Source organism: Bubalus bubalis, chromosome 24, assembly GCF_019923935.1.
Source record: "Bubalus bubalis isolate 160015118507 breed Murrah chromosome 24, NDDB_SH_1, whole genome shotgun sequence".
NCBI classification, from domain to species: domain Eukaryota; kingdom Metazoa; phylum Chordata; class Mammalia; order Artiodactyla; family Bovidae; genus Bubalus; species Bubalus bubalis.
This window is the reverse complement of record NC_059180.1, coordinates 28,110,346-28,133,179: the sequence shown is the minus strand read 5'-3', so window position 1 is coordinate 28,133,179 and position 22,834 is coordinate 28,110,346. Positions and strand designations below refer to the sequence as shown.

The following is a 22,834-nucleotide window of genomic DNA, read 5'->3' as shown; positions in this document are numbered from 1 at the left end:
AGCCGGGGTGGGGTTGGGGGGGTGCAGGGGCAGCAGAGCTGGGATTTGAACTCCAGAGCCTAGAGGGTCCTAAGCAAAAGGCTGTGCTACTCCCCAGCTTATTTTCTGGCAGAGTGTTTTTTTGTCTGTTTCTTTGTTGTTGTTTTTTTTAAGTGTAAACAGTTTCTTTTTATTGTCTTTTTATTGTTGCTATTTTGTAACAGGCAAAATTATTTAGGTCAATACATTTTTAAGGAATTTCTCATGTTCTGATTCTTTCCACTGCCAAACGCCTTAGTTCCTCCAAAGTTATACTATTCAAGATAAGTAAGCTATGAAAAACTTAACATTCAGACTTTTTTTATCTTAGGTATTGGCATATCCCAATGATCTGTACCACTCTATTAATAGGGTGTGACAGCTTAGGAATGAATATGATTTGAAGTTAACACATTTTTAGAGAGTATCAAATTGTGGCAGTGTTTTATCAACTCCCAGATGCCTTATCTGGTCAGCCCTCCAGTGTGTGGGAGAGAACTTCTCCCTATAGCTAGCTGTCTAGGTTGTTACAAGTTTTTTAATTTGAAACCAGTGTTTCAGTGTCCCTATCTGGGAGCTGTGGGTGTGTGCGTAACATTGTTTCTTTCATTGTTTCTCATGGATTCTTGTAATCTGCTCAGGCAGGTCTTATTCCAGCTCCTCTGAGGCTCCTCTGATGTCTTTATTCTTAATTTGATTTAAAGTGAAAGTGAAGTCCCTCAATCTTGTCCAACTCTTTGCGACCCCATGGACTGTAGCCTATCAGGCTCCTTCATCCATGGGATTTTCCAGGCAAGGATACTGGAGTAGGTTGCCATTTCCTTCTCCAGGGGAATCTTCCTGACCCAGGGATCGAACCAAGGTCTCCTGCTTTGCAGGCAGACGCTTTACCGTCTGAGCCACCAGGGAAGGGCTTGTTAAAGAAAAAAAAGCCTTGAATTTTAAGGATTGAGAAGCCAGAATTGGGTGTTTGGAATATGGAGCAGGGACCCTAGATAGTGGTATGGTAAGTGAACCTTTGTATTATGTCCAGTTTCTGCTTGTAAATAACTCTGCAGAGAGTATACAGTCTGAAGTATATTTACTATATGTTGGGTTCCAGAAACTACAGGTTGAATGAATGAGTGGACAGTGCATTGGTTAAGAAAGGGCTGTGGAGTCGGGCACACCTGGGGGCAGCTCCACGCCCTGTTTCTGACTTGTTTGACCTTGAGACGTGCGTGTGTGTGCTCAGTTGCTTCAGTCGTGTCCGACTCTGTGACCCTGTGGAATGTGTCCCACCAGGCTCTTCTGTCCATGAGATTCTCCAGGTAAGAATACTGGAGTGGCTTGTCATGCCCTCCTCCAGCGGATTTTCCTGACTCAGGGATTGAACCTTACGTTCTTAGGTCTCCTGCATTGGCAGGTAGGTTCTTTACCACTAGCGCCTCCTGGGAGGACCTTGAGACAGATGACCTCATCATCTGTATAATAAGACAGTTCCTACCTCAAAAGGCAGTTGAATAAAGAGCAGATCCATGTCTAACACTCAGCAACACGTAAGCGCTCAGTGATGAGCTGACATCTGGGAATCCCGCAGGGCAGAGAACACCCAAGAGGAGCTCCGGGAATTCCAGGAGGAAAGCCGGGAATACGAGGCAGAACTGGAGACCCAGCTGCAACAAACTGAGAGCAAAAACAGGGACCTGTTGATGGAAAACAACCACCTTCGCATGGAGCTGGAGACCATCAAGGTGAGGGGGTGAGCAGAGACACACCCAGGTGTGTGGGTGGGCGTCCAGCACCCGTGACCAGAGAAGGGAGCCTGTGGGTGTGGCCCCCTCTTACCCCTAGAACTGCAGGCATGTAGGGCACTTGAGCTCCCAGTGCCCCTGTAAGAGACAGAGGATGAGATGGCTGGATGGCATCACTGACTCCCATGGACTTGAGTTTGAGTGAACTGCGGGAGTTGGTGATAGACAGGGAGGCCTGGTGTGCTGCAGTCCATGGGGTTGCAAAGAGTCAGACACGACTGAGTGACTGAACTAAAGAGAGAGGTCTCACACGTGTCCCATGGCCATGGCTTAGCAATCCCACAGCACATGTGGAAGGTAGACTTTTCTAGAGTATGGATCATGGCTGGAATTGCTGATTGTTATAAGGCCCAGGGTTATGCTGTCCGGAATGGTAGCTCCCGTAGCCACACATCTCTAGTGGGCGTCAGTGTGAACACAGAGGCTGTAGAACATCTCCATCATTATGGAAAGTTCTGTTGGACAGAACTCAGGCTCCTCAGCCTCTGTTGACATTTGAAGCCACACGACTCTTTGTTGTCAGGGCTGAGTTTTACGTTGCGGGGTGTTCAACGGCATCCTTGGTCTGCACCCACTAGACGCCAGTAGCACCCCCTGCTCCAGGTGGTGACCACAGAGATATCTGCGGACATTACCAAGTATCTGGAGAACCACTGCTCTGAGGGGTAAAGACTGGACACTCTGTATGGGTTAGCAGGTGATCACGAAGTGTTACATTGGCCTTAGAGACGGATCTGGGCTATCACTGCCAGGCAGGGTCACCTGGCCAGCTTTGTAAACATCAGACAGGGCTGGCCCCACCCCGCCCTGAGAGTTTCGTTCTCAGGAAGTCTGGGTGGGGCCCCAGCAGACCTGTGTGTCTTTTTTTTTTTCTTTCTTAATTTCTTTTTTTTTTTTTTAAAACAGAGCTGCTCATATTTATTTTGATGAGCCACCGGGGGGAAAGAGCCAAGGTCCCGCAGTGTGAGCCCAGGGCTAGGTGTGATGCACAGGACAGAGGTGTGCCCTTTGCCCCTGGAAGCCTCGTGGGGAAGACAAACCTGACAGCCAGAAGCATTTAGTGAAAAGATGCTCAGACACAGGCAAGAATGAATGTCAAGTGGACCTTGGGAATCTGGGTTTACTAGCACACAGGAGAAAATGGGGCGAGCAGATGGATTGGGAATTGAGGGATGAGGAGTAGCACAGGGAAGACCCCACAGACTTTGGAAGCTGAATGGTGGACTCTGAGCTTTAATGGTGTAGACCACAGAGCCCAGACTGGCCATCCACACAGGTCAGTCTGGCCCATAGATGTTGTTTGCTTAAGCCTTTGGTGATTTTCACTCAACATTTTATCATGAAAGCTTTCAAGCACACGGTCGGGTTGAAAGACTTTCCCAGCGAACACCTGTATATCCACCACCTAGGCTCTGCCAATGACCTCTGCCACACTTGCTCTTTGTTATCTGTCCGTCCATCAGTCTGTCTTCCCAATGCATTTCAAAGTGAATCACCAACTTCTGTATGCTTCTCTGTAAATATTGCAGTAGGCTGTTAACTAGAGGTGAGGGTTATGGTTCATTCTTTTGATAGTAACATTTATCTCTTTAGTGGTCTTTTAAAAAAATATTTAATATCTGCATTCAGAATTGTGAGGCTTTTTGTAAGAACTTGGATTTCCGGTTTCCTTTGATCGTCCTCTGGTGGCTCCTGCCACCCCAGCCTGGCCTTCGTCCATACCTGCAAAAGGCAGATTGGTTAGAGCAAAGTCACCCCGTCCCAGCTACTGTCCCCCCATCAGCTCTGACGTCAGGGGCTGAGTGTCTTTTGTGGGTTACACCTGGCCCACGTCACTCGCTCTGTTAACAGGCTGACTGCTGCCCTAGGCACTGGGGAACCGTTACAGCTTTTACACGGAAGGGGGCTCAGGGCCAGAAGACTGGTGGTTTGAACCATGGTTTGGAGAGGGTAGGAGGACCTGCACAGATGCTGATAAATACGCATGTGCTAAGTAATTAGGCACTTCCAGACCAAGCGCTTGAACTGGCAGAAGACCTCTCTGTGAGGTTTGTGAGCCACAGGGTGAGGAAGGGGACGACCTCGGAGTGAAGAACGGCCCCCGGCACATATTTCTGTCACCTAAGAGAAAAGTCTTCGACTGAGTCAGACTCCTTGACAACTGGCTTATTCATCACCAGATGAATAAAAAAGCTTGTAAGGGATCCAACAGAGCGTCTATTGATGCCTCCATCAGCTGACAGTTTATTATAATTAGCCCCAGATGAAAGCCCAACAGCTTTTTCATGTCCCCAAGTTCAAAGGACATCATTTGAATCTCTGTGCTGGTGGACAAGCCCGTTCACCGCGTCCTCTGGGAACCCACGTAGGAATTTAGGTTGATGGCCTGGGATCCTGTACCCTCCTGTTTTCTTCTTTTTGGGGGTGCACCCAGGCCAAGGGTGGGAGCGATCCGAGCCACGCCTGGGAATTTGCCCGAGCCTGGGCCCGCTCAGCCCCTGCTTGCCTTAGCTGAGACACTTCCTGTGCTTATGGCCAGGAAGCGGAGTATCTGAGGGGACTGAGTGGCGTGAGGATGCGAGGCCCCGGCCCTGTGACCGCCCGTCCTGAGGCCCTTTCCTCGGGATGGCTCTGGCCACGCCTTTCTGGCCCCGGGCACCATTACCTCACCCTCCCCAGAGCCTCCAGACTGTTTCTAGCAACAGCTTTGTGTACTGGGCTGACTGAGGAAAGAAGAGGAGTGGGCTTGTTTTTTTTCTCTTTCACATTAGACTTCCTGTGGGAAGGGAGTGTCTTCGTTCCTGTTTGTGGATGAGGGAAAGGTGGTGAGATTGTTGGATGACAGAAAATAATTTGAAAGCGGAGCCAGACAGGGAGAGAATGGGAGTGTGTGAGTGTGTATGCACATGCGTGTGATCAGTTCCTCTGTGAACCTAGGCGGAAGTGGTCCAGGGCCGTTGAGCGTCGTTGTTCCGCGAGCGCGAGCCCGGGTCGCCCAGGATGGGTCTTGGCTCAGTCGTTTGCTCCCGGTTGACTCTGGGCTGATGATGGGCCTGAGCCTCCGTTCTCACACCTCCGAAATGGCGTTCAGTCAGGCAGCAGGAGGGGTGTCCTGAGCCCAGAGGCTCACGCAGAGTAGACTGCGGTAAATGCTGCTGTCGTTTAGTTACTGAGACTCCATGGGCTGTAGCCCACCAGGCTCCTCTGTCCATGAAATTCTCCAGGCAATAATACAGGAGTGGGTTGCCATTTCCTGCTCCAGGGGATCTTCCTGAACCAGGGATCGAACCCCTATCTCCTGCTTAATGTGGATTCTTTACCACTGAGCCATGGGGGAAGCCCACAATATACATTAGCTGCTGTCATTGGGGGGCAACAGATTCTTGAGACCTCATCTGGGCTGTTCCTTGCTTCGGGAAGCACCGGCCAGGTCATGCTAAGCTTCTTTTGGTGAAAACAACAGTTATGGTTTTTTCCTTCTTCTCTTCCCTTCCTCCTTCCTTCCCCTGCCTCCCCTTCTCTCTCTCCCTCCCCCAGAGGTGCCCAAGTTCCTTCTAAATACCCCACGCCACAGGGAGGGCATCCTGGGTCACAAAGTCAGAACAGTTGTTGAACTGAGTCAGCGATATCCCGCTCTGACTGTGAGGCACGAGCACCAAAGTCACTGTGATTCCTGCCCTTGTCCCTGTAACCCAGGGATGTCACGTGAAGTGCGTCAGTATGGCCCTTGCGGCTCAGGCTCAGAGAGGTTGATGACGCTTTCTATGGCTGTGGACACCTTGCACAGAATGACTGCTTAAGATGGTTGGGGGCTTCTGGACACCAGAGGTGCCGAGGACCATTGTATGGAGGGGGCCAGGTACAGACAGATTCTTAGGAAGCACTTGGAACTGGACAGCTTGATGGCCCCTGGCTCCCCCCATCATCCTTCACTTGCTCAAGAGCCCATGTCTATGGACAGAAGGTTCTCATGACTGAGCTTAGGCTTGTCCCCTGGCCATGGTGGAGGCTGCAAGAGGTCCTCAAGAAACTGGGGTGCCGGCGGGCTGTGCAGAGGGGAGGAACAGATGCTTAGTGGCTAGGAACCACACACGTGCACTGCAATGGGAGAAAGTACATCCCAGGATTGACCTTCAGCGTCCTAAGGAGATGACGGGGAATGGAAATAAACATCCTTGTTGGGAGTCAAGTCATTCACTCAGTGGCGATTCTGTCCTTCAGGAGAAGTTTAAAACACAGCATTCTGAAGGCTACCGGCAGATCTCAGCCTTAGAGGATGACCTTGCCCAGACAAAAGCCATAAAAGATAAACTGCAGAAGTACATCAGAGAGCTGGAGCAAGCCAACGATGACCTGGAAAGAGCCAAACGGTATGTGGGGAAGGAGAAAGGAGGTCTGGGATCCTTTTGTCTCTGGGTACCAGGCACTGTGTTGAGGGTAGGGGATTCAGCAGAGAGCAGAGCCAGGGCCCTTGGGCTCTACAGCCTCATGGGAAATGGACAACAAGCAGAAAGTGCTGCATGTCCAGGGTGCTGTGGGGGCATATGATCTGAGATATTCATTTGTCCATTGCTGGGAGGATGCTGGGCCAGGCTTCTCAAAGGAAATGCCATTTAGGCCCAGACCGAGGGATGCCTCAGCATTATCCAGGGGAAGAGTGCAGGGTGAGAACATTCTGGGCGGAAGGACAAGCATGTGCTTAGTTGGCCCTGAGATAAGATGGTATTTCTTTCTTTGTTTTTTAACCTTTACAATTATTGTGCTGGTTTCTGCCACACAATCACTCTAATCAGCCATAATTATATATATATATATATCTATCTCCCCTCTCTCCCCTCGCCCCATCCCACCCATCTAGGTCATCACAGAGCTCCAGGCTGGGCTCCCTGAGTTATATAGCGACTTCTCAACAGCTATCTGTCTTACACCTGATAGCGTATATGTGTTGATGCCACTTTCTCCATTCATCTAACTCTCTCCCTCCCCCACTTTGTGCACAAGTCCATTCTCTACATCTGCGTCTCCATTCCTTCCCTGCAAAGAGGTTCATCAATACCATTTTTCTAGATTCCATATGTATGCATTAATATGCAATATTTGTTTTTCTCTTTCTGACTTACTTCACTCTGTGTAAGAGGCTCTAGGTTCATCCACCTCGTTAGAACTGACTCAAATTCATTCTTTTTTATGGCTGAGTAATATTCCATTGTACATATGTACCACATCTTTATCCATTCATCTGTTGATGGACATCTGCGTTGCTTTCAGTGATAAGAAGACAATATTTCTTAAACCAATGTTCTATAGTTTAGCAGGCTACTAACAATAATAAATAATAGTAATTGAATAACTGCTGTGAGCCAGGTGCTTTTTTTTTTTTTTTTTAAGAAAGCACTTAAAAAAATTTAGGTGTAAATTACAGCAATATGCACTGATCATAAGGAGTGTACAATTCCATCAGTTTAGACAATTTTTCAGTCCAAACTGAACTGAATGTGCAACTTTTCAGTCTACTTAGTTAACCGTGTACCAAATGTAACAGTCTCGAAACCTTAGAGTTTCACTTACTGTCCTCAAACTTTATGCTGTAGCTTTAATGCATGAAAGTAAAGATTAAAAAGATAGCCTTTTATATTTACCCACATGTTTCTGGTCTCTGGTTCATTCCTTCCTGAAGTTTCCCTCTAGTTATCATTTGCCTTCAGCTTGAAGAACTTCCTTTAGGGTTTCTTTTGGTGCAGGTCTGCTGATGGTGAATTCTCTCTTTAGTTTTTCTGAAAATGTCTTTCTTTTGCCTTCATTCTTAAAGGAAATTTCCACTGGGTATGGAATTCAGGTTGACAGGGTTTTGTTTTTCTTTTCTTTTCTTTTCTTTCAGCACATTAAAGATGTGTCTTCTGGTGTCTTCTGAACTCCTTACTGGGGGTTAGAAGCTAGTGGTAACCCAAATAGTCACTCCCCTGTATATAATCTAGTGTTTTTCTCTGGCTGCTCTCAAGAGTTTCACTTTATTTTCAGTTTTTAGCAGTTTGATTGTGATGTTCCTAGATTTTGTATGTGTTTATCCTGATAAGGGGTTGCTGGGCTTCTTTGGTCTGTAAATTTATCTTTTGCCAAGTTTAATTTTGGTCATTATTTCCTCAAGTGTTTTTGCTGCCCCTTTCTTTCTCTCCTGTCCTTCTGGAACACCAGCTACACACATGTTGATCCTTTTGATATTGTCACGCAGGTCTCTGACACTCTGTTCATATCTTTTCCTAATTTTATTTTTCTTGGTTCCTCAAATTCGATCATTTCTGTTGATCTAGTTTCAGGTCCACTACTCCTTCTTCCCTCCTCCAGTTCTGGTGGGAAGTCAGTTCCAGAACTGTTTTATTTTAGGTACGTTATCTTCAGATCTAAAATTTCCTATTCCTCTATTATTGAGCATAGTTACAATAGCTTCTTTAAGATCCTTTTCTGCTAAGTATAACATCTGGGTTACCTCAGGGTTGATTTCCTGTAATCACCTTTTCTCTTGAGTTTTGGGTCACATTTTCTTGCTCTTCGTTTGTCTCATCATTTTGGATTACATTCTGGACATTATGAATGATGTGTTACAGAAGCTATGGATTCTGGTATGTTTTTGTTTGTTTGTTTATTAAGTATGCTGAACTCACACTCCAAACGCTGTCTCCCCTTGTTGGGAAGTAGCTGAAATTTGATTCTTTTAATTAGGCTGCTTCGTGTCTGCATGGTTTGGGTCAGTCAGAGATGGGGGAATGCACAACTGGGGACTCCCCCAAGGTGGTAGATTTTTATCACCCAAGCCATAGACACAAAGCTTGTAAAGATACAGGATTCGGTCACTGCTGTTCCTTCCGTGTGTTGGCTTCCTTCCAGCTTTTGCCAGGGCTGTCAGGTCATTGTTTTTCTTCTTTTACCCAGTTTGTAGTTGTGCTACTGCTAAGTCACTTCAGTCGTGTCCGACTCTGCGACCCCATAGACGGCAGCCCACCAGGCTCCCCCGTCCCTGGGATTCTCCAGGCAAGAACACTGGAGTGGGTTGCCATTTCTTTCACCAATGCATGAAAGTGAAAAGTGAAAGTGAGGTCGCTCAGTCATATCCAACTCTTAGCGACCCCATGGACTGCAGCCCACCAGGCTCCTCCGTCCATGGGATTTTCCAGGCAGGAGTACTGGAGTGGGGTGCCATTTCTTTCACCAATGCATGAAAGTGAAAAGTGAAAGTGAAGTCGCTCAGTCGTATCCGACTCTTAGTGACCCCATGGACTGCAGCCCACCAGGCTCCTCCGTCCATGGGATTTTCCAGGCAGGAGTACTGGAGTGGGGTGCCATCGCCTTCTCCATTTGTAGTTGTAGTCTCTAGGATATTTGGTTTGATACAAGCTACCTTATCATGCGAAGAGTTGACTCACTGGAAAAGACCCTGATGCTGGGAGGGATTGCGGACAGGAGGAGAATGTGATGATAGAGGATGAGATGGCTGGATGGCATCACCGACTCGATGGACGTGAGTTTGAGTGAACTCCGGGAGTTGATGATGGACAGGGAGGCCTGATATGCTCAGACACGACTGAGCGACTGAACTGAACTGACCTTATTATTAGCAGAAGTGGAACCTTTTTAAAAAAAAAATAGTTTGTAAAAGTTCTTTATGTATTTTTGCTACTGATCTTTTGTCCTGTCTTGAAAACATATTTTGTAGAATACACTTTTGTCTGTTGACTTTGTGGTTTGACTTTCCGTACAAATATTTTTCTTTCTTAGGTCATCAATTATGTCTCCTTTTATTGCTTCTAGATTTCCAGACTTCACTATGGAGATCCCCTGGATTGTTTTTATTTGTTTTTGGCTGCGCTGGGTCTTCACTGTGCTCAGGCTTTCTCTATTTGCAGCAAGTGGCTGGGGGACGGAGGGGAGCTACTCCTCATCACAGCGCACAAGCTTCTCATTGCAACGGCGTCTCTTGTGGAGCACGGGCTCTAGGCACGCAGGCTCAGTAGTTGTGGTGCACGGGCTTGGTTGCTCCCCAACATGCGAAAGATTCCCAGACCAGGAATCGAACCTGTGTCCCCTTCATTGGCAGGTGGATTCTTATCCATTGTACCACCAGGGAAGTCCATTGATCATTTGATTATGTATGTATTCTGTTTAATTGTTTGAAAGATTTTTTAATTAATTGTTTTAATTATGCTTTTAATCCACCTGGCATTTATTTTTGGATCTAGTATAAATTTGTGTCCTATTTTATTTTCATTAGGTACATAGCCACTTGTGCCAGTACTTTGTGTTAAACACTTCATCTCTTTTCCACTGAATTGAACGCATCTCTGTCACATGTGAACCTTTCATTCAGTTGTCCCTTGGTATCCATGGGGGAATTGGGTACTCAAATCCCTTAAATAAAATGGTATAGTATTTGCATATAACTTACGTGTAGCCTCCCATATACTTTAAATTATGTCTAGGTTAATTATAATATCTAATATAACCCAAGACTGGTGATTCAGAAGTAAAGAATCTACCTGCAGTGCAGGAAACATGGGAGACACAGGTTTCATCCCTGGATCGGGAAGATTCCTTGAACAAGGAAATGGCAACCCACTCCAGTGTTCTTCCCTGGAAAATCCCATGGACACAGGAACCTGGCAGGCTACAGTCCATGGGGTTGCAAAGAGTTGGACAGGACTGAGTGATTTAAGCACACACACACAATACAATCAATCAAAAGCTCCATAAACAGTTGCCAGTGAGCAGCAAATTCAAGTTTTGCATTTTGGAACTTTCTGGATTTTTTTTTTTTTTTTATATTTTGGATTTGCAGTTGGTTGAATCCAAGGATATGCCACCCACAGGTGTGGAGAGCTGACTATATTCTGGAATCTAATGCAAGATTCTTTTCTCTTTTGATCCAGTGTGCAATTTGTGAATTACTGCTAACACCATAATGACTAGAGATTCCCTGGTGGCTCAGACAGTAAAGAACCTGCCTGCAATGTGGGAAACCTGGGTTCAATCCCTGGGTTGGGAAGATCCCCTGGGGAAGGGAATAGCAACCCTCTCCAGTAATCTTGCCTGGAGAATTCCATGGACAGAGGAGCCTGGCGGGCTACAGTCCGTGGGGTTGCAAAAAGTCAGATGCCACTGAGTGACTAACACTTCCACTTTCCATAATGACTTAATTACTGTGGCCTTTATAGTATATTCTGATTTCTGGCAAGCCCCTGGCATACGACCGTTTCCACTCATTGATGAAAACAAGTCACATGGCCAAGCCACGTTAAGGGCTGGGAAAGTACATTCCACCCACAGTGAGGCTGAAGCAAGGGTGAGGATGGAGGGAGGGTGAAGAACTGGGAACCATCATGCAGCCTGTCAGCAAGAGAGAGTGCATTCACGTGATTCAGAAATACCATTCAGAGGGAAAGCCTTCTTAAATTCAAATTCAAGCAAATAAAATCAGAAATTTGTATTATTCCCCCCACTCCCCGCTCTCTTTCTCCACAAAAGAGCATTCTGTACCCACTATTGTACTTCTTGCCTTGTCACATAACAGATCTTGGAGGTCTTTCTGTAACAGGACACAGAGCATTCTTTGTAGTTGTTGGTTTCTTCCCAAGCACATACTATTTTATTGTATGGCTGGTATTGTATGATACATAAGAATTTATTTGTCTATCCCCCTGTGGATGGATATTTGGTGCATTTCCATTCTTTTGCAGTGATAAGTGTTGCTATAGTGAGTGATACTCGTTGCTTGCACAGATGAATATCTGTAGAGTAAATTTCCAGAAGTGGAATTCTTGGGTCAGAGGATATATGCATGTGATTTTGATAGTTTTTACCTGGTTGTTCTCTGTCGTGGTACTAGTTCACATCCCCAACACCTGTGTTTTCCAAATAGCTTCACTAACAGCATTTTTTTAAGCTTTGGATTTCTGCCAGTGTAATAGGTGACAAATAGGTACGTTTCTGGATTATGAATGACCTTGAGTTCCTTTTCATATGTTTAATAACTGTTTTATTTCTTTTTCTGTGAACTCTGTTTATCTTTGCCTATTTTCAGATTGGGTTGCTAGTTGTTTTTTCTCATCAGTTTCAGAAGATGTTTATTATTTGTCTATGATGAGAATTTAAAGCATTGGGGAGTTTCTCATTTGTCTTCCATCTTTGTCTGTTGCATGCGTTACTATTGAAAGTTACTTGGATTTCTATGTAGGCAAGCTTATCTGCAATCTAAGGTATATATAACAATTAGTTGTATTTTCCTCTAGTATTCTTCTCCCTTCCTTTCTCTCTCTTTTTCTCTCCTGAAGATCCATTGGATTCATCGTTTAGCTGCATGTGAGTGATAGTCACTCAGTCGTGTGCAACTCTTTGTGACCCCATGGACTGTAGCCTTCCAGGCTCCTCTGCCCGTGGAATTCTCCAGGCAAGAATCCTGGAGTGGGTTGTCATTTCCTTCTCCAGAGGATCTTCCCGACCCAGAGGTCGAACGCAGGTCTCCTGCATTGCAGGCAGATTCTTTACCATCTAAGCCATGAGGGAATCCTACTATTAAGAGACATTTCTAAGTATAAAGACAGGTCCACTTAAAAAGTATCAGCAGATACATGCTTGACTTTATCTTATAATCTATAGACAGTACATTAGAGTATGTAAAGAACCCTTGCACCTTTTCCAAAGGAATATCTGAGACAGAGTAGCAATAAAGTTATAAATGGTGAATAGTTGAACGTTACCATCAGATGTGGTAGTGTTTTGCCAAAAGTTTTCACTTTTGTCTCAAGTTCAAAGATTTGTTAACAAAATAAGCCACTTGTTATATACAAATAAATAATACCAATATTTATTAGAGGTTATCTAGCTTACTTTCAATATACTAACATAAAAGAAAAGAGAAATAGACAGAGCAGAGGGTACTGTGCTGGGTTTTGACCAACATCCAGACTCATACAGCGCTGGGAAGTCTCGTGACACAGCACATCTGGAGTCCCAGTTGGGTAAAGGGCCAGGCAGTGCATCCGCTCTGGGTGAGACTTCAAATATTGCAGTTTGGGGTTCCCGCTTTTAATCCTAGGACACAAACTGATGTCATCATCAATCTGTGAGCAAATTGCAGCCCTGGTTTCATGTTAATGCTATTTGTTTTCTCTTGTAAAGCTTGGAATGTTGTGTTGCTAAGCCTGGGGCTTGATTGGCCAAGGCCCCTCCAGGGGCTCAACAATTTCAAGATTTGTCCCCGGTCTTCTTGCACTCAGGGCAGCCAGTCAAGACAGTGTCCAGGCAGCTTAGAAGCAAGGTCAGAGGTCTGTTCTGCTTTATCTTTGGAGCCTAAACAAAACTGTTTATTTAAATTCCCTAACAGGTAGAGACCCAAATCATCATTTTAGAAGGAATAAAGTTCTGGAATGCTGAAGTTTTATTTTTTAAAAAACTTTAAAACTTTACAATTTCATTATACATTTTTAGTAGTTATGTGTGAAAAATTTGACCATGTGCTGCAAGAACAGTAATTTCTCAGCACCATCCACTATTTGTTTATTTTGGTCCCTCCAGCTGTATGTCTGTAAAATTAAATAACGCTTTCAACTGAGTAGAGGGTAACCTTGAATGATTCAGGAAATTTTGTTGTTGTTCAGTCGCTCATTCGTGTCTGACACTTTGCCACCCTATGGACTGTAGCACGCGAGGCTCCCCTGTCCTTCACCGTCTCCCGGAGTTTGCTCAAATTCATGTCCCTTGAATCAGTGATGCTGTCCAGCCATCTCAGCCTCTGCTGCCCTCTTCTCCTTTTGCCTCCAGTCTTTCCCAGCATCAGGTTCTTTTCAAATGAGTCAGCTCTTCATATCAAATGACCAGAGTCCATCCAGTGAATATTCAGGATTGATTTTGTTTAGGATTGACTGGTTTAATCTCCGTTCAGTCCAGGGGACTCTCAGGAGTCTTCTCCAACACCACAGTTCAAAAGCATCAATTCTTCGGCGCTTAGCTTTCTTTATGGTCCAACTCTCACATCCGTACATGACCGCTGGAAAAACCATAGCTTTGATTATATGAACCTTTGTTGGCAAAGTGATGTCTCTGCTTTTTAATACACTGTCTGGGTTCATCATAGCTTTCCTTTCAGGGAGCAAGCGTCTTTTAATTTCATGACTGCAGTCACCATCCACAGTGATTTTGGAGTCCAAGAAAACAAAGTCTGTCACTGCTTCTACTTTTTCCCCTTCTATTTGTCAGGAAGTGACAGGACCGGATGCCAGGATCTTAAGTTTTTCGACTGTTGAGTTTTAAGCCAGCTTTTTCACTGTCATCAAGAGGCTCTTTAGTTCCTCTTCACTTTCTGCCATTAGAGTGGTATCATCTGCATATCTGAGGTTGTTGATATCTCTCCCAGCAGTCTTGATTTCAACTTGTGATTCATCCAGCCCAGTATTTCGCATGATGTACTCTGCATATAAGTTAAATAAACAGGGTGACAATATACAGCCTTATGTTACTCCTTTCCCAAGTTTGAACCAGTCCTTTGTTCCATGTAAGGTTCTAACTGCTGCTTCTTGAACCACATACAGGTTTCTCACGAGCTAGGTAAGGAGGTCTGATATTCCCATCTCTTTAAGAGTTTTCCACAGTTGTGATCTACACAGTCAAAGGCTTTAGCATAGTCAATGAAGCAGAAGTAGATGTTTTTCTGGAATTCCCTTGCTTTCTCAGTGATCGAACAGCTGTTGGCAATTTGGTCTCTGGTTTCTCTGCCTTTTCTGAATCCAGCTTGTATGTCTGGAAGTTCTCAGTTCATGTACTGTTGAAGCCTACCCTGGAGAATTTTGAGCATTACCTTGCTAGCATGTGAAATGAGTGCAGTTGTGCGGTAGTTTGAATGTTCTTTGGCATTGCCCTTCTCTGAGACTGGAATGAAAACTAACCTTTTCCAGTACTGGGACCACTGCTGAGTTTTCCAAATTTGCTGACCTATTGAGTGCAGCATTTCAACAGCATCATCTCTTAGGATTTGGAATGCTGCTGCTGCTAAGTCGCTTCAGTCGTGTCTGACTGCGCGACCCCATAGATGGCAGCCCAACAGGCTCCTCCGTCCCTGGGATTCTCCAGGCAAGAACGCTGGAGTGGGTTGCCATTTCCTTCTCCAATGCATAAAAGTGAAAAGTGAAAGTGAAGTCGCTCAGTCATGTCCGACTCTGTGCGACCCCATGGACTGCAGCCTACCAGGCTCTTCCGTCCATGGGATTTTCCAGGCAAGAGTACTGGAGTGGGGTGCCATTGCCTTCTCCTAGGATTTGGAATAGCTTAGCTGAAATTCTGTCACCTCCACTAGCTTTGTAGTAATGCTTCCTGAGACCCATTTGTCTTCACATTTCAGGATGTCTGGCTCTAGGTAAGTGATCACACCTTCTTGGTTATCCAGGTCATTAAAACCTTTTTTGGACAGTTCTGTGTATTCTTGCCTCCTCTTCTTAATCTCCTCTGTTGAAGAGAAGATGTATGTCTTAATATGAATATTTACTGAAAATCTGTTTTTCCGCTTGCCTGTTTTCAGTTTCTCATAACTGTCTGTGGGATGAACAGCTTTCACAGTCATTATGTATTGTATCATTTTACTATAATAAATTTGCTTTTTTGCATTTTACTCTTGTATATAGATATGCTTTTATATATCAGTTGACAGAATTTCAGCATATAAAGCACATAGAGCTATTTGTGACTCAGATGACAACTAGGGTACTTACCTTTAGTTGAAAGTAAATATTCACAAAGTAACAATAGACCTAAGTGCTGTGCCCTGCTGGTATTACCCAGTCAAACTGATTGTATACAGTTATTGATCCACACAAGTTCAGGAATGCCAGAAATGCTGCTGAAGTTGTTCTTCATTTCTCTGGCATTCCAGAAGCCAATAGTAGATTTTGACCAATTAGTGATTTTAAGTTTTTGATCCAGTTGAAGTTCATCTTGGGGTGCAACATTAGATCCAACATTAATTTTTCTCGGTGGCTACCTGGTAGTCCCCAGACCTAAAATTGAACCAGGCGTCTTTTTCATTGATGATTTGTGATGCCACCTTTATCATGAATTAAATTCTCATATGCATTTGGATCCATTTCCGGACCTTTGGTTCTCTTTGACCTGTCTGCTCTTATAACTTGCACACTGCAGCCCTCTTCATTATTGAGGCTTCATAATAACATGTTCTTTGTTTCTGGTGGAACTAGCTCCCCTGATCTCTTTCACAGTTCTCCTGGCCATTTTTTTCTTTCAGTTTTATTGAGATTTAATTGACATACAGCACTATATAAGTTTAAGTGTATATAGCACAAGGAATTGACTTACATACATCATGAAATGACTCTCACAATATATTTAGTGGATACCCATCATCTCTTATAGATACAATATTTAAAAAATGGAAAAAAAGTGGTCTTTTTCTGGTAAGAACTCTTAGGATTTAACCTCTTAACAACTTTTAACATACAGAGGTATTAATTATAATTATGTTGCATGTTGCAATCTAGATTCCCTGATGGCTCAGTCAGTTAAGAGTTTGCCTGCAATGCAGGAGACCTGTGTTTGAGCCCTTGGTCGGGCTCCCAACCAAGGGATCCAACTTGCGTCTCTGATGTCTCCATCATTGGCAGGCAGGTTCTTTATCACTAGCGCCACCTGGGAAGCCTGTAGTTTTATTAGGATGGTGTTAAACTTATTAGATAACGTACAGAGAATTGATTTCTTTATGATTTGGGGTCTGCCTCCTCATAAATAGCATATGTTTGCATTTCAGTAAGCCTCTGTGGCCTCAAATCTTAGACGTCTGTTGTTACATGAATTCCTAGCTACAGCATCTTTGTTGTTGTTTGACATGCCAGCCTTAGGATCGTTTTAACTGATTCCAGTCTTGTATTCTTAAATATCATCCCTTTATTGTTTTTAATCAGGCATTTTTGGTAACTTTATCTTCTTTACTTCAAAAGACCCTTTGAGTTAGGAACATTAGTTCCTACATTAGGACTCAATCTGGACTTAGAAGGCAGTGCTGAAGAAATGAATGATTTTTTAAATTTGTTTTTAATTGAAGCATAATTACAATATTGTGTTGGTTTCTGCCATACATCAACATGGATCAGCCATAGGAATACATATATCCCCTCCCTCTGGAGCGTCCCTCCCCATCCTACCCCCTGGGTTGTCACAGAGCCCTGGTTTGCATTCCCTGAGTCTTACAGCAAATTCCCATTGGCTGTCTGTTTTACATATGTTAGCGTATATATTTCCATGCTATGGTCTCTCCGTTCATCCCACCCTCTCCTTCCTACCCCACACCCCATGTCCATAAGTCTGTTCTCTATGTTTGCCTCTCCATTGCTGCCCTGCCAATAGGTTCATCAGTATCGTCTTTATAGATTCCATATATATATGTTAATGTATGATGTTTATTTTTCTCTTTCTGATTTACTTCATTCTGTATAATAGGCTGTAGGTTCATCCACCTCATTAGAACTGACTCAAATGCTTTCCTTTTTATGGCTGAGTAAGATTCCATTGCATATATGTACCACAGCTTCTTTATCCATTCATCTGTGGATGGACGAGTTAAATGATTGACCCTCACTTGGCCTTTGAAGGCCTGGAGGCCCAGAGAGGTCAAGTTCCTTAAGAACACTTAGATAGTCTTACGTATTAGAGCAAGGAGGGTTTCATTCCAGACGTTTTTAATCACCATGAGACGATTCAGGGGATGTTAAAGGTCTTCGGACATAAACACAGAATCGGCGAGAATTGCTGACGTTCGTCAAGCATCTGTGAGACACCTGTTGTGTGTTTCCCCACTCCCCCCGCCCCGCGAGGAGGTCCTGCTACTACCCCTGCACCTCTGCTTTGCATGTGAGGAAACTGAGTCCCAGAGGACGCAGCTTGTCCAAACAAGTTAAAGATAATTTTTTTTTTTTTTGGTTGCGCTAGGTCTCACTCCAGTACTCTTGCCTGGAAAATCCCATGGATGGAGGAGCCTGGTGCGCTGCAGTCCATGGGGTCGCTAGGAGTCGGACACGACTGAGTGACTTCACTTTCACTTTTCACTTTCATGCATTGGAGAAGGAAATGGCAACCCACTCCAGTGTTCTTGCCTGGAGAATCCCGGGGACGGGGGAGCCTGTGGGCTGCCGTCTATGGGGTTGCACAGAGTCGGACACGACTGACGTGACTTAGCAGCAGCAGCAGCAGGTCTTCGTTGCTGCGTGCAGGCTTTCTCTAGTTGCAGTGAGCACAGGCTACTCTTCATTATGGTGAAGATGCTCGTGGTGGTGGCTTCTCGTGTTGCGTGGAGCACAGGCTCTGGGGCACATGGGCTTCAGTAGTTGTAGCATGGAGATTCGGCAATTGCGACGCGAGGGCTCTCGAGTGTGGGCTCAGTAGTTGTGGTGCTTGGGCTTAGTTGCTTTGCAGCATGTGGGGTCTTCCAGGACCAGTGATTGAACCTGTGTGCCCTGCATTGGCAGGGGAATTCTTATCCACCAGGAACGTCCCAGACAGAGTGAAACAGACTTCCTCATTGCTGCACATGTCAGTGCCTTTAACATGACATTCCAGTGGCCCGTCTGCACTATCCGAAATACGTGGTTGTTAGGGCAGCTGGGCTGGGCGTTTGAAACTTTTTTAACTTGTTAAGGTAACTGAGGGATAAAGAAGGCCTCTCTTAGGCATGTAAATGCATGATTACTAGATTGCACGTGCATCTTAGTGGGATGTTCTGAATGCTGACTACATGGTGAGTCTCTGAGACAAGATGGAACGTGCTGCTCTTGGCGTTTGATCAGGGCCTGTCTGTGGTCCTAATTAGGTCCTGGTTCGTGTTTTAAGTGCTGTGTGGACATGCTTTCAGTTAATCCACGGGACAGCCTTGTGCGCCTCGTGAGCTGATGGGCTGTGCAGGTGAAGAGCCTGGTCCCGAAGTCGAGGGGCTGCTCATCTCTGGGATTAGGACGTGCGGGAGCCGGGGCCCACTCCCCAGGTGTCTCGTCTCTCGGGCACATAACAGATGCGTTTGTTCCCTCGGGCAACCTTGCTGGTCTCTCACCCAGGGCCACGATCATGTCACTGGAGGACTTTGAACAGCGTTTGAATCAAGCCATAGAAAGAAACGCCTTCCTGGAGAGTGAACTGGATGAGAAGGAGAATCTCCTCGAATCTGTTCAGCGACTAAAGGATGAAGCCAGAGGTCAGGTGGCCAGGGCTTTGGTCTGTGGGTTTGACCAGCGTTGTGCCCTCTCCTGGCCCGAGGCTGTCCTGTCCCACAGCATTGCCCAGCACGCCCTTTGCTGGAATCTGCACCCTTCTCGGCGCTCTGGTCCAAGGGTGGGGATCACACTGGGCAAGTTGAGGCTTGATTCCTACCCTGTGCTAGGAGCTGTCAAATGTCCAACTCTATGAAGACCCCTAGTGGGTATTTAAGTCCATCACCAGCTTTATGCTTAGCAGGAGCACAGGAGTTTTGTGGGGGGGAAATGCCTGTTGATGGACTTGCTAGCCAGCTCTTTACTTTTGAAATGTGATGGCTGCTAATGCAAGTGGCTTGGAACTCAGGAATCTTATCAGCATTTGCTCTTTGGAGCACTTCTAGAGGTAGGGCTTTTTTTTTTTTTTTTTTTTTCAATTTGGCCATACCATGCAGCTTGTGGCCTTTTAATTCCCCAGCCAGGAATCGAACACATACCTTTGGCAGTGAAAGCATGGAGTCCTAACCACTGGATCACCAGGGAATTCCCCCAGCCTTCTAACACATTCCCAAGTCATCCAAATTGGGTTCACAAGAGATTTTGTTAAAGTCCTCGTTAATTGTTTATGACGCTCATTTGGTTTCTAATGTGTAGCCGGTAGAAGAGGGATTAAAAAGTAAAATTCTCGAGTTTAACACGTAGTTGTTCCTAAATGTTCATCAGTAATCATTTGCTTATGTAAATTACATAGATTTATTTTGTGGAATGTTAAATAGTTGAAACAAACATGATACAGATATAAATGTCATAGAAAGCTTGTTAGGATATAACATAGAAGGGGGAAAGTACGTAGATGGTAGATATATGTTTCTAGTTATGCTTAATAAAAATTATATGCTTAAAAGATATGCACACACACACATACAATATATATATAAACTTTATGGGTGAAAATGCAGAGAAAAAGGATTGAAACGCTCACCCCCATGTTACAGTGATCAGGAGTGAGGCTGAGCATTCGAGGGTGGATTGGGAGGCATGTCTTCACTTGGTACTCTGTATATCCTGATACATTGGAATTTTCCTGAAACACTACAGTCATAATTTTAAAAGTTTTTTTTTTTTTTAATCTTTTTGTTTTTACTCAGAAGAAAAACTGTGTGGTCTTGCAAGCCTGCAGGGCAAGGTCGCATGGGGTCTACTTCATTCAGGGTTTCCACCGGGAGTTTCTCACTCTGGTGGTGGTTCTTGCTCACCCTTGTCTCCTGCCCCATCACCCGCAACAGGGACTTAATCGGAATCCTTTTCCTCGCCTAGACTTGCGGCAGGAATTGGCTGTGCAGCAAAAGCAGGAGAAACCCAGGACGCCCATGCCCAGCTCGGTGGACGCTGAGAGGACAGACACAGCGGTGCAGGCCACTGGCTCCGTGCCGTCCACCCCCATAGCTCATCGAGGACCCAGCTCGAGTTTAAACACTCCTGGGACCTTCAGACGTGGTAAGGGGGATGGGAGTTGGGAGGGTTCTCTTGGCTTCAAAAGGCTTTCCTGGGTGAGAGAGAAATAGGGCCAGGCTGTACAGCAGGGAGCAGAGGCGGGGCTCACAGGGGCAGACTAATGCGGTAGGTGGGAGGAGCCTCTTGAATGGGAGGTGACAGGGAGCAGTGGAGTCTGCGGCAAACCAGAGAATGGAAGTCTCGTCCAGAGGGGCCACTGCCTCTCTGCTTCAGCTGTGAGAGATGTGAGTCCTTTGGTAAGGACCAGAGGCCAGAAGTCCTTGTGTTGTATATGAAATCTCCCAAGTTAAATACTTCAATAACAAGATAAAACATTTTGTGGGTCCAGCAATACATCCTGTAGAACTGGTCCCAGCATAACCTGTGCTGAGTTGGGGAAAAACCAAGAAATGGAGTGCTCACCCAGCCCCTCTGATGACTGACTGGCTGTGGGGCTCTGATTGGGCCACGTAATAACAAATAATAATAATAGATAATTACTGAGCACCCAGGAGGTGCCAGCCCTTCTGCTCGTTGTGCTCTGTGTGTACGTACCACCTCCTTGGATTTGCACTGAGGCCCAAGAAGCAAGTAATGCAAGCCCCGCCCCCATCTGATGGATAAGGAGACTGACACTCCACGTTAAGGAGCTGGCCTGACGTCGCTCAGCTGGCCGATGGCGGGCAGGCTCCGGGCTGACCCCACCACATACTGCCTGTCCCTCAGCTTGTGCCCAGCAGGCACAGAGTGTGCCGTTGCCAGAGTCCCAGGCTAGTCCCCCTTTAAGCACGTGCCTCAGCTGGGCCTCAGCTGCAGCAGGTGTGGGCGGGACCTGAGATCCTGCATTTATGACGAGTGCCCGGGTGATGCTGATCCCTGAGCCCTGTGAGCCCTGCTCAGAAGAGAGAGGGGACTCCAAGGGGTGGAACCCTGACCAGTGGGCCTTGTTCAGATGCTGGGAATGTTAATTAACTGTATGGAGTTCCTCCAAGTTTCAGAGGACTTGCTTTTTTTTTATTTCAAAGAATAGCATCTAGAGATAAATACTGAGGATAGTCATCATAAGGCTACGAGAAGCTGGTCATCAGGTACTCTCGTTATGTCGGGCAGCACCCTAGTGATTGAAACAGGGCAGCGTTGGGGGTCAGAGGGCACGGGGACCCACCTCCGGATTTCACACTGAGATACGTTAGTGCACAGACTTTTCCGTGTGTGTTGGTGTCACGTGTGCGTCCTTTTACACACACAGGCCTGGACGACTCCACTGGGGGGACCCCCCTCACGCCCGCAGCCCGGATATCAGCCCTCAACATCGTGGGAGACCTGCTGCGGAAAGTGGGGGTAAGACAGCATCGCGTGGCGTGGTGCCCGGCATTCACGTGGCATCCTCTGTCTTCGGGAGGCTTGAGGCGTGATCGTACTGGCCGCTTCCCCTCTGGCAGAGGCTTCACGGGTGCAGGTGTAGGCCTGGCTCGTCTCGTGTCCCTTAGACCTGCTGTGCGTCTGTGGGTGGTGTTTCTGGTTTTTAAAGTTCATTTGGTTGGTTTTGGCTGCATGGCTTGTGTCTTAGTTCCGCGACCAGGGATTGAACCCAAGTCCCGGGCAATGAAAGCCCAGAGTCCTAACCGCTGGACCTCCAGGGAAGGCCCTTGGGGAGCACTGTTTCTGACAAACCCAGGCTCTGACCCTGAGGCACCCTTAGATCCCCAGGTACACTGTTCTTTCCCTGGGCCATTTTCCCTGGCAGTTGGGGAAATTTGAATGGCATTAGTGATATTTTTCTCAGTTTGAAGAAACTGAGAAAAATTGAAAACTTCCCTTTTCACACTGTTCATGGAGTCCTTGAGGCAAGAATACTGAAGTGGTTTGCCATTCCCTTCTCCAGGGAATGGCACATTTTGTCAGACATGGTTTTTATTTGCTCAGGGAGTTAAGGAGAAAATCTTGAAAGGCTGGGCAGAGAACATGACCTTACAGGTTTTATGTTAATTACAGGGAAGGAGTCTTTGGTGCTTAAGAAATCACACAGCTATTCTCTGTCGTTGTTTCTCTTATTTTTAAAAACGATGCCTTTCTGAATTTTTAAAAATGGAAAGCCGCATAGTTTGAGTCCTGCCCGTCTGTCATTGACCAGAATGTGTGTATTCAGAGTTAATAGAAGCTTGCGACGCGTTTCCTGTGTTTTTCTTTTTGGCTTTTGGTTTCCTGGTTTGCTGTTTTACAGACAGATTTTAACAGTTAGATTATAGAGAAGCCCAGGGTGATCTCAGCGCCCATCTGGTTCCCAGAGGGTCTGTTCAC

General features: G+C 45.7%; 1 protein-coding gene across 4 annotated transcripts in view; it reads left to right on the top strand.

Moving 5' to 3' along the window:
• Positions 1–22,834, top strand: part of NDE1 (nudE neurodevelopment protein 1) — a 38,742-nt gene that overhangs the window by 12,974 nt on the left and 2,934 nt on the right. For all 4 annotated transcript variants that reach the window (XM_044935710.2, XM_006050075.4, XM_045164247.1 and 1 more), the window contains exons 3-7: positions 1,598–1,751; positions 6,033–6,181; positions 18,905–19,041; positions 20,357–20,536; positions 21,783–21,874. In XM_044935710.2, the coding sequence (XP_044791645.1) occupies positions 1,598–1,751; positions 6,033–6,181; positions 18,905–19,041; positions 20,357–20,536; positions 21,783–21,874 (712 nt within the window). The remainder of the gene's footprint in view (positions 1–1,597; positions 1,752–6,032; positions 6,182–18,904; positions 19,042–20,356; positions 20,537–21,782; positions 21,875–22,834) is intronic.